Genomic DNA, 19,647 nt, shown 5'->3' on the forward strand with positions numbered 1-19,647 from the left:
GAACGTTCGATTGTTTTCTTACAGGTTTATTGTGTCACGTGAATGGCGGAAGAACTTCGACCCTGAACTTGCCTATCCATCCAACGCATTTGCCGGACGGTGTATACGTTTTTTCTATGTTACGTAGCTGCGTGTATACTGGTACGCGACTAGCAACTTGTCATTTTCCTTTTTTCCTTACCTCAAAGTAGTTAACATTCTATAGTTTTTTCAAAACTCCGCATCAAGAACGAACATCTGGATTTTAATTGTGGCATGCTGAGCACGCGGACTTGTAGTTGCTAGCTCGTTCGCTATACGTTGTTACTCGTTGGAACCCGGACTTGTGAAACAACCCGGTGAAGAACGTACGACTGACTTGTCTCGATCATCACAAGAACCGAGATACTGTATACCGGGCAAGAGTATCAGCGTGCGGTTTCAAATTCCAACAGTTGCGGTTTCCAAATTCTGCGAAAAATATCGCGCTCGCTAAAATCAGAGACCACACTGGACGCGATCGTCATCCAATTCTCGAAGGGTGACTCCGGCTTGAAATCGATCTATTATGATCAGTTCTCACATTACCCACCAAAATTTCACTTAAATCTTCCGCGGATTAACGAGTAAAGACAGCAAAATATCGGACGGAATCCAAAACCCGTGTCAAGTGAAACGCGACTTAAGATATCGAGGTGCCGCGGGTAAAACCGAGACAGCAACAGCAGCCCCCGGGACCCGAAGATAACTTAAACACAGTCGGTCTCTCTCAATCTCTTCAAGTCAGCCTCGATATACATATAAATCCGTCGACGTCGTAGCAGCTTGGCCCCGCGTGACCTCACCACTCCTCGTAGGGGGAGAATTGGGCGCGGTCGTACACATTCGGTGTAAATTTTAATAAACGTAACGAGTATCCTGTCCCGGTACAAATCCGTTCGAGATAAGGACCCTGGGATAAGAGCCTCGAAGCTAGTTATAATTTAAAGCAACGACAAGACGCGGAGAGAGGGAGAAGGACCAAACGACGGAGCACAACAGACCCCGTCTCCTTTCATACTCACCAGGCTTGAAGTTTTCGGCGTCCCAGCTTTCGAGGGTCCCCTGGAGCTGGAAGGAAATAAAAAAAACGACGCCTATTAAAACGATTTAAAATACAATGACCAAGATATAAAGAAGGGATACATGTATAATACATGAAGTACAGCGCGGATAGCAAGACGAGTGCTTCCACTTATATTCTCATATTGCTTGTGGATAAGTGTGCGCTTATGAGAGGAGTTATACGTATACACTGGCGATCATCGAGGAGAGTTCGTTACGAGTTCCCTGCGGTCCGAGATGCTGGATGCGTAACGTGCGGCACAGAGCCGAAAGAATAAGCGTTACCGGTAGTGCTTCGGTAGCTCAAAGTTCTTGACCTAAGCTCGCTGGAATCCTTTTGTATGTTACCATCTTGAGCTGGCTTCTCGGAACAGCCAATACCCGGGCCCGTTACCTCGGTCCCCGAAGACCTCGTCTCGCCCCGGCTCCGGCCCATAGTTCGTCCTTGGGGTCCAGTCCGGAGGCAGACGCGGCGTTTCGGCCATCGAGCGATTGCGTCGTCATTCCGACCGTTCGCTCCAAACCACAGGACTAAGTGCCCGAGCACATTCGGCTATTAACGAGCTGGAGATAGGTAACGCGGACTCCGTGGTAGCGGTGAGTAAGTAATGAGCTCAATAAACGGAGCGAGCGCGTTCCAATATCAACCCTTGATTCCCTGTTGTGCGGACAATAGGAACGCGTTAATCAAAACGCTGAGACTGATTATCCAAAGTTACTATCGCTCGATTCATCTTCTTTAAGCTTGACGTATTCCCGAATCTTACGCTCCGCTGTTACTTTCGTTTTTCCTCTTACTTACGTTCTCCTTTTCAAATTGGAGGAATGGTAACTAATCTAAGATTCTTGTTATAGCTTTTCAAAACTGATCATGAATTCGCGCATCTTTTCATTGGTACCGGATTAGGAAATGGCGGAGTTCATTCTTGCGAACTGAAACATCTGCAACCCCTAGATAAAACATTACAGGCAACGCAAACAAAGTCGACTAGTCGTTCACAGTGTTGATATCACAATCCGAGCGTGCCATTGTATCACCGTAGTTTTGTTTCTCTATCATTAGGCTCGCGGTATGTGATGTGGCAATAAAGATAATTCTCATTACTAATGTTATTATCAAACAGCGAAGATCGGCGTGCTCGGAGACGCAGACGTGTGTACACGCCTAAGCCGTTAATCGTAGATCAGCTATGAACACAGACGTATCTAGCATTATACGGAGGGGTTATATTCTTAGATCGAAAGTTAATTTGTTCCGATACCGTTCGCGTTTAATGGGCGCCACACCTACGCGCACGGTGCGCCATGCGCCACCCGTATAACTCTAGAAATCTCATCGGCGTGTTCCAGTTTAAACTGCCTAACCTTACGGTCACTAACCTCGTACATGTATAATACAAAAACTGTTCCGCTACAACGTTAATCATAAATTTTCTTTCATAAGTCAAGACCACCGTACTCTGAGTCACGTTTCATTCCTTGCCAATACGCATACTTCGGAAGTGATATAATTCTCGGGTCAAGTCGGTCCTTCTACTACCGCCGACTGTTACAGCCGCGTATGATTTACGATACGAGCGATCGGGTCAAGGGTCAGCTGCGATGATTAACTCTGTAATCAACACTATCGCGGATATCCAAACAAAAACGATGGGAAGATGAATTCTGGTCTGGATTGTAACCGACCATTCATGCTGCATCGAATTCTCGTTCATCCTCTACTTCACTGCCGAGTGAAAACCCGAAGTTCAGTGATCCACGGTGCACGAGTTAACGCGTTAAACAGGCATCGCTGTTCGTCACGACGCAGAGACGTGAAACCTCGTCGCGTAATTCAAGCCGTCAAGCAATTACCAAAAAATAACACTTCGCCGTACAGTCACGAGGAGATGGTAATGCAGTTGCGGAGTTGTGTCGAGAGTGTGTATAATCCAGGTACCTTGGCGGCGTGGACTCGAGTGGCTCGATGCAACGCGTAGAAGGAATCCGAGGCTGTAAGTGCGGCTACTACGGTGACTCGAGATTCACCTGGGCGCGTTCTATTGTCACTGTTCCCACCTCGCGTCGGTACTTCGTGGCTTATTGTTACACGGGTGTATCTATGTAAATACGCACCGCGCGTGTCCCTGCCATGCATTTATGCATTGTATTATGCCCCTGCAGCGTGGCGTTCCTCTCCGTGCGGGAGACAAGCGGGGCAGGTACGAATTACGTTACGTAAATCCGTCCGCGTACGCAGTTATTATGGTACATGTACGACGGCCGTGTGCCATGATTTATACACACGTACTCCCATGTTCCACATATCGCGTGTTGACAGGACGCGTGCGCGCGGCGCTGCGGCGATTGAAGGGACTCAACTGCAGCACCGGAATTACACGTCGATTCCGCCCGGTTCCCGCAACGCGTGATAAGTGGATTTTCTTTCAGATTTCTATCTCACCAAGTAGCGGGGATACGGTGGATATAAGCCTCGTTTCAATTCTGTTGAACGAACGTTTTCTACGGATTATACCAACGCAACGGCCCGGCTGGCACGCAACTCGACGGTGATTTTCGAGCCGCGGTTACATTATACTTATACGTAGACGCGTGAGTGAGGAGGCTGCATAAAGCCCCGCGCGGTGAAACCGTATAAACCAAAAATTATTGAATTATCATAATACCTGTGACCGATGTTACGAAAGTACCTTGTTGCATGCCTCCAAATCCTCGGATATATAACAAATAAATAAAGTAGCGACGCAGCCGGTTTAATAACCACACCGATACGCCATCAGACACCGAACTAACCGCCTCGCTTATAACCAGTCTTATTGTCTGTCACTAAGCTCGCGTCCAGGCACCTTGGTACATCCAATAAACGCACGTGTGCCCAATCCTCCTTACTTTACTACCGACTCGGTCTCACCGTGCGAGTTAACCATCCATCGGACCGGTCGAAGGCGTATCTTTCAGTCCCTTCTTGCCCTCGAAGATCCCCGAAATGCGGAGAAGCAATAAAACCACCAATACCTGCCGGGTTCCAGGTGTTCGACATTATTCGAGACCGGCGTTATGGCCGCTCGTCTTTTCGTCTTCGGTGTCACCCTGCCACCCGGTCGTCTCTTCTACCCTCCCCCGTATTTTTATTTTCTTTATTGCATACCCGCACCGCATATCGATCGTGTGGATAGTCATTCGTGCGCTGCACCAAGGTACGCTTACGTGTACGTATAAAGAGCGCATCGTTACCCCCGAGGAAACAACGATATTAAAATAGAAGGCGGATCCCACGCATCACGGTCGTATACCTCGGGTCCATTTGTCATTGGGATAACGCGACTGACACGATGAGCCTTCGATCGAATAGTCCTTTGAGATTTAGGACGTCGCCCATTCCTGCGGGGCGCTCGTGTCGAGCCGGGAATGATCCTCGTGTAGAGGCGTTGCCGGTAAGAGAATTTTCTGGCATCGGAGGACGGGGGTGAAAAGGTTGTTTGCATTGCCTTTACAGCTCCGTACCTCATCGATTTGTCCCGGGTCGATGACTCTCCTAATCTCCCTGGTATTCGTGTTACATACCCAGCATCGATAAGGCGATATAGATATGATAAATGTGTTTTTTATTTGAATTACGATTAAGCGTAGTTCGATACTGGGAGTTGGACATTCGGGGAGAAAGTCGTCTAATAAAAAGCGTAATATTAAGGTCTTCGAATTCGGGACTTACGATATCCTAAAACGCCGATCGACGTATATTTCCCCGGTATTTCGTTTTGCTCACGATGGAAAAGAATGTTTTCATCCCACTGCGAGTCGGGTCGGTTTGGATGACAACCGATGTGGTATCGTGGGCTCTTTACGGAAACGATCGTTAGGCAATGATTCAAAGTGCAGGAGGATCGTAACATCGATCGGTCAGATTACGGCGATGCGAGTTTTCAGTTTATGGTTTAAACCGACGTTAATTGAACTGACGTCAACATCGAACAGTTATGTGTCAAACACCTCTGATCCGAGAGTCAGAGGCGGTCACCGGTTTCCAATCGCAGGCCTAAAACTGAAAAAAGGATCGCGGGGAAATCGCTGCTTTTATAAATGAAGATCTGAATTCTGCTATCGATCCCGTTATACGCAAAACCATCTGCAAATAGCAAAGAAAAGAGAAAGAAAACGGAAAAAGAAAAACAGTAGCGCTCGTGTCTCACACGCGAACCGAGTTTTTTCATTCTATTCTCCGCCAGTTCCGCGATCGGTGATTTAATCGGATTTGAATCGGTCCCCGGCAATTACGCGGCCTATTAACGCACCGATGCGATTCACGAGAATCGTGAGATTATTTCACGTTTTTATTCCCCACTCGCTATAAACATTTATCAATTTCTTTCCACCTTTCGGCAAGATTTCGAAGCGGTTAAGACTGACCGCGCTGCTGAACCGGAGAAAGTAGAATAATTCTGCAGTAATCGCAAAAAGCTCGTTGACTGCAGGTGTCCAAGTACCGCTGCTCGGGTTGCCACATAAGCATAAACCCGTGTCTTCTCCTGCAAGCAACTCGGCGTTCCTGCCATGCATCCGTTGTCTATTAAGTTTTCCCCGAGTCTTATTGCGCTCTCCGTTCAGCGCATCGCTAGCTGGGTATGCACCTACCTGCTCAACGCTCTTCCCTGACTGCACGCGCATACAACATGGACCAGCTAACGGCGCTCTATGCGACTCGAGAACAAATAGCTACCGGAGAGAAGTGAAAACTTGACCGTAAGCAGAATGCCCGGATGGGACTGGAACCGCGATGAGCACGTTAGAGCTGTGCGATAATGGGTTACATTTGTCCCGATAAAGATCATTCATATAACTATTGCCCAACGCTCGTACGTAAATTATCGCTTAAGGATTTGACGCTGCTTTTCAACTTCCTGAATAGGTGTAGCAAATAGCTAATAACCGTGCGCTGTTCGGAGTTTGAGAAAATATTGGGTCAAATGACATTTAACGACAAGGCTAAAATCACGAAACTTTCCAATTCTATCTTCGAGAGATTGTAATAATATCACAGCATAAAAAATAAGCCCTGCGGCGGCGTTTCCACCGTGTTAAAAGTGAGCAAATTGCGTCGAACGTTACACGACGGTCATTTGCGGGAGTCTCACTTTCTCCACGGGAGGATACAGAGAGACGAGCGGTAGTTTGCGAGGAACTTCTTTGTCGGGATCCCGATACGATATGAGTTAACCGGAATTAATTCGGGCCGATCAAAGAGGGAAGGGACGGTGCATCAGACAAAGGTTAGCCGCGGGCGTTAATAGCCGCGTGTACTTTTTACAAACTTTCTCACCGCTGTGCAGCGAGAGGTCGGTGAATCCCGCAGAGTATTATAAAATTATGCAGCGGATATAGCGCACGTACGCATCCACAAGGCGTCATCGTTCGTCCCGTTCTCGTGTCAATTAGAAAACTACGGACACTTGTAATAAGCGCGATTACGGTCAACTTTTCAGAGGCCCTGCATGACCGCTGTGTTTTTGAATTATCTATCCTATTCGAAGATTTAGTAGTTTTAGTGAAAGAGCCATTAAGCCAGCTCGCCCGGACCTTGGGAGGGACCCACAATATCCGACTCCATTACCGGACCGATTCCTCCGGTGGTCCAGCGCGTAAAGTCTCGGCTCGAGCTGTAGCGTCAGTAATATTCATCAGCTCGTTGCAGCCCCCGGGGACAACCGAGTGAACCCAACCCAGTTTCGAATAATTAAAATTCACGCGTCTACGGACCAGAAACTGAGGAACGGGTGGGAATGGATTCGAAGGTAAATATGCATATTAGGATGGTGCACCAAAAAAAAATGTTTTTTTTTTCAGTGTTGCTTCCTCCTAAAACTGCTGTTTATGATCCAACACAAATCCCCTGCAAATTTGAGCTCGATCGGATCGGATTTTTACATTGAAATAACACGTAAAAAAATGCTCTACTTAACTCACCATCAATTTCGCATGAAAATATAGACGCAAATGAAAAATATCAAGCGACCTTTTTTGTAAACAACTTTTCATTTTTCACGCGAAATCGACGGTGAGTTGAGGTGAACATTTTCTTACGTGTTATTTCGATGTAAAAACGAAAACTCGAAAGCGGGACCTCTAAGTCTTATCCGTTCGAGCTCAAATTTGCAGGTGATTTCTTATTCATCATAAACAACAGCTTCATGAGGAAGCAGCACTGAAAAAAAAGATATTTTCTGGGTGAACCACCGTAGGACATACATCTCTGAGTAAAAATGTACATTAGATTAAAATTCAATCGCGTTTAACCGCGCTCGTGGGACATTCTGAATTACTGTAAGACCCCGCGAGGTTCGAATATTTTGTAAGAATGACGTCAGCGGTTCAGGTACCTCGTACCTACTTAAGGCCGCATCCTCGTTCCCACATTCGTATAAGAGGTCTGGGCAATGAATAAAAGTAATCTGAACGTTAACACTTTCGTTGGCGACGATGTTGCCACTCCACTCGGTGTTGGTGTTAGGCTTATAGGGTACAGGCGTGCACACCGGCGCAGGTTATACGGGTATATAATACATTCATGGGTATTAAAATTTTATTCCAAGGAGTGTCGTAGTGTGAGGGATGAGCCGCGCGCGAGGATCGCGTCCTCGGGTTGACAAATTGCTGTATAGAAACGATGCGGCGATCGCGGTGGTGATTCCTGCGTCTAATATTCCTACCAGCTGCTCAGGGTATGAGACACATTACACCGAATCCGTCGTTGGAATTTCTTTGTCGGTTGCGTGAGGTCAGAGAAAGGAAAAAAATAAGGACGTTATTAGATCTCCCGTGGACCTTGACTCGTCTCGGCTACCCAGAAGGGGTTGATGTCGCTATTACACCTATGTAATACTCATCCCTATTATGTGATTATACCGGGGTTTTCTTGGCCGTCAAAAGGAGCCACTTTTCATCCGTGAGGACAGACCGTTCTTGTAGGATCCCGTCGTCCCTTCATTTTTTTTAAACCTTTTTTTTTTTAACTTTGTTCTTTTTTCTTCATTCGGTAACGGCTAGGCTGTTTGGAATTATATGGATGTGAGGCAGAACGGTGTTCGAAAAGCCTTACTACATGTTTTCAAACTTTTATGAGCTACCGGTTTTTACATCGTACATGATGCATGACGGGATAAAAAGTTTCATGTGCATAAACGTCAAGATTTAAACGTCGACTTTTCTCGAGTGAAATTCTCAGTACTAATACCAATACCCTGAAAACGTTGAAACCTATTATTCGGAACCAAGGTGTGAAAATTATTCCTTGAATCCCAAATCACCTTCCATGCATCGGATCAGAATTATGAAAAAAGATTTAGAAAAATTTTCGTTCGAACATTATCCAGTATAAAACTCTGCGTAACGACTGTGTAATTAGGAATAAAAAAAAAGTTTCACACCGTGCTATGCGGGGTTGAAAAAAAGAGGTCACAGGTCTCAGAGGTCTACGCAAATGCAGTACCAACCGTTGAACAATCACTGCAGCTAGGGTCAAGAGGATCACTTGGTCAGCACTGAATTGTTCGATTAGTTACGGGTTATTATTCAGACGCGGTTATAAACTAGACAAGAAAAAATCGTCCGCGTCTCGCCTCGTATAATATCTTGCGTGTACAAAGATTTCTCATTGTCGGTCTGTGTTTCTGGTCTCTGCGGACCGACTGTGGAGAAAGATTCAATTTGGTATACCTGTTGGTACCACCGGTAACCGAAAGTCTTTATTTGCATTGTTTTTTGCAAATGTGTACAAAACACGAGAAGTGAGTAAATAAAACAACGAATCGTGATGAAATGTATGAATCTATATATGTATACATGTATAAAACATTCGTCTTCAGCCCGATGTAGGGTTTCGTATCCTACTCTCGAATCATCGAGTGTATCTTTTTTCAGAAGAAGTTTGTTTACCGGGAATAAAAATTTGCAAGCCAAGAAGAGATGCCGAGGTGAGATGAATAAATTTCAACCCACATATTCTTCGGCTGATCGCTGAGCGCGGCTAAACGCTTTTGCAGGTCACACGACACGATACTTTCTTCCATAAGTTATAATGGTCGGATGACTTTTCATAAATAATTACCCTGCATCTAAGGCAAATTAAATTACCGAGTAGCTTCCCGCTGTGCGAACGGCGAATAGTTAGACGAACACCGGTACGAGGAAGATGGTACAAGGTGCTAAAGCCAGGGATAATTTACTCCTCCGCACAATCACGGTATCATGTAGATTATTATTTGACTCTGTATCCTTATTCAAGAATTGCAGTTCTCTGGAGGTATTATTAATATACCGGCTGCGTTAGAATTACCAGCCAAGGTATTTCCACGCGGTGAATTCGCGCTGCTTTCACATTCTCCCTGCAGGTAGACCCGCGTTAATGTTATAGGTATCTGACAAGTGGCCCGTTACATAGCCAACCGTTTGGAAAAAATTGAATAATTTACGAGCGAGGCTAATGGAGTGTGCAAAACGCGGAGCAAACGCGAGTGAAGATCACTGGGCGAGGTTGAAGGACAACAGAAAGGTCTTTGGACCTGAAGGGATTATTGCTGTTAGTTACCGCGATTTAAAGGCGACACGTGTGTGTTCACGCGTGAATACTCGCACGCGTGTTAATGTGTGCGTAGACTATACAATCGGGTTATGGAACGTGAGAGTGAGGGTCAACGGCCTTTTTATCTCAACTGTCTTCGGTTAATATAATTTCTCCGCATCATATAAAGAGAAGAAGAAAAAGAGCGAGCGAGCGAGAGAGAGAGAGATGAATCGCCCGTTGCCGAGGAATCGTAAAAAACGCCTTCTCGCAAATTTAAATCGGTAGGTCCATATACTCATTACCTTTCAGCCGAGTGTCCAGATCGAGCAAATGATCCCGTTCGTGTCCTTATACATGTACAGTTTTACCCGGAGCCTCGCTGCCGCTTTTGAAATTGAAAATTGCTTAATGGATTTTTTCCTAGTACCTCACCGCAGGTGCGACTCCCTATACTATCCTACGTATAATTGAATCCAGGAGTATAATGCGTGTATACGTGTACGCAATTACTCGGATGGATTTTAAGCCGCGTGCTAAGAACGGAAGTCGGCCGGCGTGAGAGCCTTATATACCTACTCAAGTGTCTTACGCGAGTCCGGCCGCTTTGTGAGGATCACGATCTCTCATTAAACGCCAATTTGTCGTACATTTGCGGAGAAAGTGACCGTGCGTATTATACACGTATATTATAGGTACGTACGTCGGTAATGTAGTTTTTGGGAGCGACCGAAATTACAAACGGGGTCAAGCTTCGCCGCCTTTCTTCACTTTTTCCGACCGGAAAGTACGTAAATTATACTCGGCATAAAACGTGGGCGCGGTTGCATATTTTGATGGAAATAAACAAATTCGCAAACCTTGTTTATCTCCTATTGGTTTACATTTTTCTGTGCCCTCCTTCTTCTTTTGGTTTAATTCTTGTTTCTGATCCTCTGCTGAAATCGAGTTCAACCGAGAAACTTGTTTGCGAACGGGTAGGTATATTTACGATAGCGATAACCGATAACGCCGTGGAAACTCGACACGCCGGCTAAACTTCCACACGAGCATACGATCACTGTACACACAATTTTCAAATAAACTCGAGCGCCCAACTACAAAAGTACAATTTTAATCCCGACTACAGTCAAACGAATATACTAGAGCCCATACAACAGATGACACCCCAAATTAATTGACTAGATTTTCACTTCTGTCCTGCAGTCTGTATTTTGAATTTTACATAAAAAAATGAAACACCGAGATCCTTTCATTCGTAAAAAATTCAGAAAAATAGTGACATTCCGCCTGAGTGTAGGCAACCGATGATACCGAGTGTGACCAAAATTAAATGCCTTGGGACGAGACGATATTGCCTGCACACAGGCGCATCGGTGATATATTGTCTGCGCCTAATTGTAACAAGCGCATCGATATTTTCACCGTTGTAGCAGAAAAAAACCACAATTTAATTACGGAAATGACGGTAATCAAATATACGTGTTTTTTCATTCTCATTCCCGGGTATTTTCAATCGCGCAATCACGAAAGCTACACCATTCCAGTTGTAGCTCACTCAAACGAGGTCCGAGTAAAAATGATTGAAATTTCTCAATTCATTAGCATTTCGTTAGCGAAAGGTTACCCCAGCTTCGAGATGTCGTAGATAAAAGCGCGACACGTGTATGTGAGTAATATCTGTCTTGCAACAGAGGGAGAAAGGCGGGCGTATCTTCGTAAGTTATTCAAGTCATTTCATGTATGAATATTAGCAGGAGCGCAACAGGTGCCTCGGGAAGTTCGTGATGTAGTAGCGTCAAGTTAGTGCCGCCATCTATTCACAGCGTGAACAGCGTGACCCACTAATTGTTGGCAAGAAAGAAACCGGCGTTACGTTCAAGTAGCTCGGGTTGCGTGACGTCAGGCGTTTGACGCGTTGCGAAAAGCCGATAGCCTGCTGCGAGGCGCGTTTGAAACTCTTCTCTTACAATTAGTCGGCGTGAGGATTTGTCTGAAGGGATGCGGGAAGAGTTGACGCAATAACGGGTGAAATCATTCGTCGTTTCCGTTTAAACGACCGGGTGGATTTTGTTTCTAAATAAAATGTCAGACACCTCTTGATAGACCGGCTAAATAACAGCAACGACGTTGCTTTTCTTTTTATCTCCCGTTGTAGTAGATAAAGATAAAGGACAGTGTTTATTTTCTTACTCTATCCCCCCCCCCCTCTCGCTCTCTCTCTCTCTCTCTCTCTCATGCTCGATCCATCGATTTATCTTGGAAATTCCCTGACAAGCTCTTAAAATTCAACCTCACATTATGATAATTTACAGTATTTACCGCTCGATTGCATAAGCATTTCTCAAGCCAATATATGGCGACGTGAATATTTATTATTACTTCATGGTTGTTGTTTAGATTTTTTTTCATTCTCTTTTCACGACTCTCGTCACGTCAACGTTATTATAATACTATTATAACCGCTACGAATTCCTGTCCAGTTCGTTCTTTCTTTCCATATAAATACAATGTTACTTATAGCGTATAAGTATATTCTTCGCTAAATTAGGTAGCAACGCAGCTGACGGAACGATCACTTATTGATAAAGCGAGGATGAAACTGGATCTGATTATTTTGAATTCTTTTCAAATTGATTTTCGTTGGAAGCCAGAGACTCCAGTCGGTTTATGGTAATCATCGTGCTAGAACGTTGGGGTAATTTTGTTTGAAATCATACACGTATCTCGGCTCCTTGCCGGTGAGTGTGATGCCGCCATGCTTTTGCATAATTATAACATCAATGCACTATTACACTCACATTTTTTTCCAACCACGTGCAATTGCAGTATTACAAGTATGCACAGCGAGTGAAAAATCGAAACCGCGCCTTCGCCGCGCTCTCAGCTGCCGTAAAAGTTTATCACCGCCATTAACGATACTTTTTACCACCTTGATAATATCGACCTAACGTGAGCTTGTAATTGATTCAAAGTGTGTGTAGGTAAATGTACATCGGATATACGGGAGATGCAACTCGTTGCCGCGATAAAGAAGCGAAACCTAAAAAAAAGAAAGAAAGAATCTCCGCAAAACCAGTTACGTCCCGATTCAGTTCACTTCGATGAAACGATTCGGTAGCTTATACACGGCTGGCGATGAAGGAAAGAGTTTTCAACAGAAAACTCTTGTTTCGCGTATCACGCGTGGTGTACTTTTATCGCCGAAAGTGATTAGTCAAAGGAATTAAGGAACTGATCGTAAGAGAAATTAGAGCTGATAATGCAAAAAATGTTCACTCACCCTGCGACAGAGCTCGGCACTGACAATAGCGAGATTGGCGAGTGGTTGAAAAAGGACATCGTGAAATTCGGGATGATTGCGAGCCAAGTGCCTAGCGTACAATTCTCGAGCGCTGCAGAGTGCCTCTCGGAATTCATCTTCAGCGTGCAGCAGCTTCTCGGTAGCTCTATACCGCCTGTCGGTGTCTGAAAATCAGGGCAAAAAATATGTCTCGAAAATGGAATCCAACAATGCCGTAATTACTACTGTTACCACGATCGATAATTCCACAATTACGTTTGAGGAAAAGCGACGCGCGACGCGGTCTTCGAGCTGTGCGTTTCGTAAGAAAGTGATCAAGCTTGACTGTATCGGCCCAATGAGATCCCGGAACAATTCGGAAATTGCAGTAAGTTTTTCTCTCGCGAAAGGTTCAACAACCCGCGACACGTCTCTGGTAGCGATAAAAGGAACTCGATATTCCGCATCTTCCGACGAGAAAATTTTCCCGAAACGACGGCGGTTATCAAACTGCACCGCGCGTGCAGATGTAACCACTTTGCAAATCGTTGATACGGAGAGTATAAGTGCCGAAACATGCACACGGAAGACCAGAGAAAGTATCGCGCATGCTCGAGGCAATGACGTTCGGTGTATCGTGGTGGAAACATTGTACCGGTGCTACTGGTCTAAAACGTGCCGAGAAGAATTACACAGAGAGGAAGACAGTGAGCCAGGCATGAATAAGAAAATTAATCGGAAAGGGATGTAAAGCGAAAACGTGATCCGCCCTTCTCGGCGTGTTTTTCCCCCCCAATTCACTCGTCTTCAGAAACTCACCTCCGATAGGGTTGAACTGCCGGGCAGAATCCTCGATCAGAAGGACGTCGCCGTGAAGAAGAGCGACGTCTGCGGCCGGATCGACTTCGGCCCGAGATCCGGCGAGCAAAAGCCTCGGTCGACAGACCCTGAATTTGAGGAGAACGGAAGCGACAACCGAGGACACAGGTCCGGGGGAAACGGCAGGCAACTGTAACAGAAAGAGGAACAAAAATGGTGAATTAATGAGGTCGAACGAGCTGCGTAAAGCCGGAGTTTGACAAAGGCGATTGAAACGGTGCCAAATCCGTTCCTGATTCGTATTCTCGCAAGGTGTTTTTGCGAAAGTTAATTCGTGCAGCAGCGAAGACGATTTTCGAACAACAGTCACGAGTCGAAAGCCTCCTCCGGCTGCAGCTGTGCAACGCACCGTGCAGTTTTGACTTACTTCACGATAGCATTGCCGAGGCGCAAACTTCTGGCATCCGCAAATAGCCTTTATACATCGGCTAGCTTCTCGGCAACAAAGAATTCGACCCATTAGACCTCCTGCTACATCGCAATAACGTCCAGGGCGCAGCGGCTTAGAGTGAACGGTAGGCCGTCCACCTTGGCCACCTTGGCCACGGACCTTGCCAAAGCCACAATTTCTTCACCTATCGCCACCGGTCCAGCATGTAGCGTTTATTCTTAAATCTCTTCTGAATGTTCGATACTACGGTACAGATTTTACTTAATTTATGTACCCCTGCGGCATGGAGTGAAGCCCTTATGTCCAGTGAATTTGTGGCGAGTTTGAAATATTTTTACCTAAGGTTTTTAGTCGGGTAATCCTCAACTTTGATTTCTGCTCATTTTCAATATTATCGACGACCACGCCACCAACTACAGGGTCAAGCACGCAGTTCCTAGGCTTTGAAATCGTTGACGATGAATGCAGAATGCACAGATTTTTACTCCTGAAAACTGGCTGGAGTGAAGGTGTGCTAAAGGTATAGTGATGACCGTTTACCGAACATATATTCGCAACGAAGAGGTTTCAAGCAGCTTTGCAGCTGGGTAATTACATGCAAATGATATTCGCATCTGAGTATCTAATTGTAATATTACTTTCAACTGACCGTAGAAGTTTTTTTTTTCAAAAGTGTAGCTGCAGCAGCAGCAGCGGCAGCAACTCGCAGTCTCTTACGTCGAATGCACATAGATTGTGGATGTAATTCTATCCTCGAGTCGCATCTTAGTGGCTGTTCAACGCGCTGCGTGAGGTTGGGCTATCTATCCTCTATCTTTCTCTTTTTCTCTCTGTCAAAAGGGACACGGTAAGCTGATTTAACCCGCAGTGTTTGTTTTAGATAAACTTTGGCAGCACTTCTCGACGGTGATGTCAGACTGATCTACTCCACTCTCCATTCTCAGAATCTTCCTCTTGGACAAAAATATACGCTGCAAGCTGCTGCAGCCTTTTCGGTGGAATCAAATGCACACCGCAGGTGTTTGTTACGCGATTTGAGGGAGGTAGCGAAAAGGTGGATCGAATCTTACTCGCGAAAATAGTAAAATAGAGAACGAGCTGTTGGATCGAAGAAGAAAAGTTGAAAGGTATCGATTCCCACCGTCGGTTCTCACATTTGACTCGAATCGCACGAAGTGGATCAAGCCTCGATATTCGGACGATTCGTTAAATATATAAATATATATATACATACATATTCCATCAAACAAACGCCCACTGTCGCATTTAATATAGCCAAACCGGCATCGTAAGCCTGAATCTAAATTGCATAATTATACAGCCGGGTTCTCTCGCGCTCTCATGCGCCGTTCCTCTCACTCTCGTAATTTTTTTCTGATTCTTTTTCTCTCGTGCTGCAGGACTTAATCCAGCAGTTTGAAGCTTCAGGGGCCCCACATGCATGCCAGGAGAATAACAAGATAGTAAATTGTTGGGAGTTTGTGAATGCAGTATAATTGTTGGGTTATGTATTGATAAAAATGTTTTCTGTCCTATTTTCACTCACTTTCCACGCCTAATTAAATTTGTCGAAATAGTTTGGATTCTCGACGTTACGGTACGCGGAGTAAAATGCGTGTCTGATTTATTTCAAACTGCAGTGCAATGGTCGATCTTTTCTGTTTGATAGTCGTATTTTTTCTATCCGTGGTTACGAGATTCTGAAATATGTTACTTCTAGATGTAGTAAGGACTTCGCTAATGATTGATGGGGTGCGAATATTCTAATTATCATTGTTTAAAAACGTGTATGAGTAAGAGGGTAAAGAAATACTTTTGGTTTTTAACTTCTTCTGATTGGTTGGGGTGTTTTCTTCGGACGTGCGTGCCTAATCTTTTTGGGAAGAGATTTAAGAGGTCTCGTGCTGTTGCGAAGGACACAATGGTAGGTTAATAAAGGTTGGCTAGTCTTTGGAATTTTTGGCTCTTATTGTTTTGGAGAACCTAGATCATAAGCTATGTTCTTCGGTCAATTCCAAGTTTCGTTGAGTTTTCCCTAACCGTAAGACGTACAGGTATATTGTTTATTGCACTGTGTATGAGTTGTATCAATCAGAATGGTACGCAAGCCCTGCGCTATATACGTAAATACATATAAATAATCTGCTGCCACAATATAAATAATACTAATTAGTGTGCACGCATAATCAAAAAGATAGGGAACCAGCGGGAGGAAGGTAATAAAAATATCAACGAAGTTAACCGGTCACGCTGTTTAAATGCAAATATAAATTCCGATTCTTTGGTAAATCCGGCTCGCCGCCGCGATTAGGTGGTATGAAAACATCAAACGGCTTTCGCTCGATTAAACTGAGGCTTATAATATTCCCGTCTTTCTACCCGCGAGTCACCCTTTCCCCCCTCTCGATGTATCCCCGCTTACGATTAGATAATTGCGGTTATTAGAAACAATGGGAGAGTTCCGACCTCGGTGGAAGTCTTCGCGAACCTGGACACCCGTCATCCATCGTCATCGGTGCTCGGTGCACTCGGAACGGTCCGTTGGCTAGAAGCGCACATCCTGCCTCACCCATCCAACGAGCAACCTATGGTATAGATATACGAGTATACGCACGAGTATATCGCAACAATGTGCTTTGTCGCAGATCGATTATCAATGGGGTTAAACCACGGTGAGGCAACGACTGTGTTTGCTACACAAAACGAGTCGTTGTCAAGGAACAGACAGCGGTATAAATACCCATTGACACATTGCGGAATGAAAAGAATAGCACCGAGAGATTGCTTTCCAAGGTATCTTCGAACAACGTTTGTGAGTCCGTAACAGCTTACTATTCGATTCATTTCTCTCTCTCTCTCTCTCTCTCTCTCTTTTTGTATCTCCATTTCTGAAGAGAGGATTGACTTACGGCGTTTCTTCACCCGCGAACAAATTACTCCACGTTTATGAGTCGCACTGTAAGTCGCGTAGTACGCGTGGCCAGTGGCTGCATATTGGTCACGGTCCAAGACTAATTGGCTCGCAACCCAGCCCAACCCAATCGAACCGATCCCTAATCTAGATCATTACAACCGCGGTCGGTATCAAAGGTATTCGAACATGGAGTATATACATGGTGAAGCAATAAAAATTTTCAGATTACTTCTGCCAAGTCCAAAGTGCAGACGCGTATTATATGCTGAAACATTTCGAACCATTGCCAAATATCATTCATATTTTTCAATTGGCTTCGAAGAACCGAGCTTTTCAACTTCCCCGATCCACCACTTTGTTGAATGATCTGAATTGTCACGCTTTACCATATCGGTACTTATTTTAGTACACGGTTCGCCATCAAGGTGAGATGATCGCGTATTCCGAAAGTATATAGGTATATATATTCTCTGTGCCGAAGATTGCAGCGAGAAGATGCATGAGCAAAAGTTGAGCTGACAATGAACCCAGATCGTTAAACGCGTCGATAATACAGCATAAAACGCAATACGCGTGTGTCATGTAAGAAAATCAGACCTTGAAAAAAAAGCAATAATAACAACAATGGTAAATTAGGAAAAAAAAGTAAACGTTATTGAGCACGGTGTATTATTTTCGTCTGAGAAACTTATTGTGCATTTAATCGCACCAAAAGTAAAAACGTGAGGCATACCGCGGTTGAAATGCGATGCTTGTTTTCGCATTGATCAGATGGCAGCCTAAGGCGGAACCTGAATTGCAGTCTGGCGCACGTTGTTGCGGTGTACTTCGACTCTGCTCCACTCCACTCGACTTCGCTTGCTTACACATATACAGCAGCAGCCAGGGTGTACCCTACTTCAGTGAGTCATTGTTAGACAGCGATCAACTGCATCCTGGTGGATGACCGTATAGTCCGAGCCCTTTGTGCCTAAACGTGATTTTCTTCATTATTTCACACCACTTATTTGCTCGCGTCATTTTTTCGCCTTTCTTCTGCCCGCGCGCGTTTCGCCGTAACCTCAGACTCCAGTGATCGTAATTATCACCCCGAGGGAAAACCTGGTGATCTTCTTCAGTTCCCTTTTGCCAGAGGATAAAGTGTGCGACGGAACGAAGATACGAACGGTCGATTGGTATCCGTATAAAGCAGGGAGCTCGGCTACCGCGCGTGCCGGACAGAGTTTGGAAAGTTTCAACTCAGCGTAATCCAATATCCCGATCGTATCTTCGGTCTGATGGGTGTAATATGGTGGCTGCTGCGTACACGGTGACCAGTCTCTCGTACGGAAAGATACACAGTATACACACCCGAGACGAGTCTCTGCAATTATTTCTAACACACCCGCTGTGATAATTCTTGGCCTTCGAGAGGACGTGGCTGACAGTCAAAGACAACGGAACAACTTTATGGTAATCCGTCAAGCTCGCGGTGAAGGATTACATTATGGGCATACGGCACCTGCCTGAAATTATGTTACGTAACCGATGGGCGCCGCGCCCATATACAGGGATTAATTACCTTACCGCAGGGAAAAAGTCGGTGGGATGGGAATGAATAAAATACCTCCGTGAAACTAACTACGCGACGAACATCAGCCATAAAGTATTATCTCACTGCAGGTACGTACGTTATCCGCGTTGCTCAAGGTGGGCAGGTAGGTGCAGACACGTGTAACCAACAGCTTAGGTACGAACGTGTGGCCGTACATCAAGGATTACGCAACGTCGACAATGTTTCACGCACTTCCCTGATATTGCCACGGGGTTAGCTATTTCCTAGTCCTTAACAGGCAAAAACAATTAATCGCAATTAGACGCGACTCAACGGAGTTCAGCCGGCGTAATTCCTCGAGCACTACTGATCCGTGCACAACTTGTCGTGTGCTGGTGAAGTGGGTGGTGAATTTTTTATTTTTTTTTTCTCCGACCGGATGAAACGGTCTCGTGATTAGTGGACCGTCTCAAAAAAATTTTCCAACCACCATCACAGGGCCATAAAGCGAGAGCACGCGCCAGTTTTCGCGTGGTTAATTTTTATCCCTCGCTGTACCGTATATTGTGAGTAAAAACCGTATTCGATTAAGATTCATCCTAACATGCATTCGCTCACGTACAATGCCAGGGTACACTGAACGAGGCAACTGCAGATGCTCTCCAAGTACCTACATCTAGGTAGTTTTGTCCTGTGCTACGTGAGAGTTTCACCACGAGCGAAGACCGTGTGCCTACATCGAGTCACGGTATGCATTGCGAATACAAATCACGTAGCTACCAACCAAGCGTATGTTGAAACGCGTGTCAAGGAATCCGTCAACTTCAGCAGCGATTGTGTGACCTGCACACCGGCAGAATGAATGTGGATGATGCGAGCGAACGAGCGGTAGCGATTCGATGGGTAGAAGGGTAAGGATCATCGGGGACTAATTAACCCGACCGAAAGTCAATCCCACGAGTAGACAACCAAAGTGCGGTGCGCAATTTGAGAAATATGCAACGTTGAA

General features: G+C 45.2%; 1 protein-coding gene across 2 annotated transcripts in view; it reads right to left on the bottom strand.

The window, feature by feature from the left end:
• LOC124224690 (rho GTPase-activating protein 20) overlaps nucleotides 1-19,647 on the bottom strand; it is a 156,765-nt gene that overhangs the window by 109,531 nt on the left and 27,587 nt on the right. For both annotated transcript variants that reach the window (XM_069138112.1, XM_069138111.1), the window contains exons 2-4: nucleotides 13,740-13,929; nucleotides 12,921-13,105; nucleotides 1,044-1,089 (exon numbers count right to left, since the gene is read on the bottom strand). In XM_069138112.1, the coding sequence (XP_068994213.1) occupies nucleotides 1,044-1,089; nucleotides 12,921-13,105; nucleotides 13,740-13,929 (421 nt within the window). The remainder of the gene's footprint in view (nucleotides 1-1,043; nucleotides 1,090-12,920; nucleotides 13,106-13,739; nucleotides 13,930-19,647) is intronic.

This window comes from Neodiprion pinetum, chromosome 1 (genome assembly GCF_021155775.2).
Source record: "Neodiprion pinetum isolate iyNeoPine1 chromosome 1, iyNeoPine1.2, whole genome shotgun sequence".
NCBI classification, from domain to species: Eukaryota; Metazoa; Arthropoda; class Insecta; order Hymenoptera; family Diprionidae; genus Neodiprion; species Neodiprion pinetum.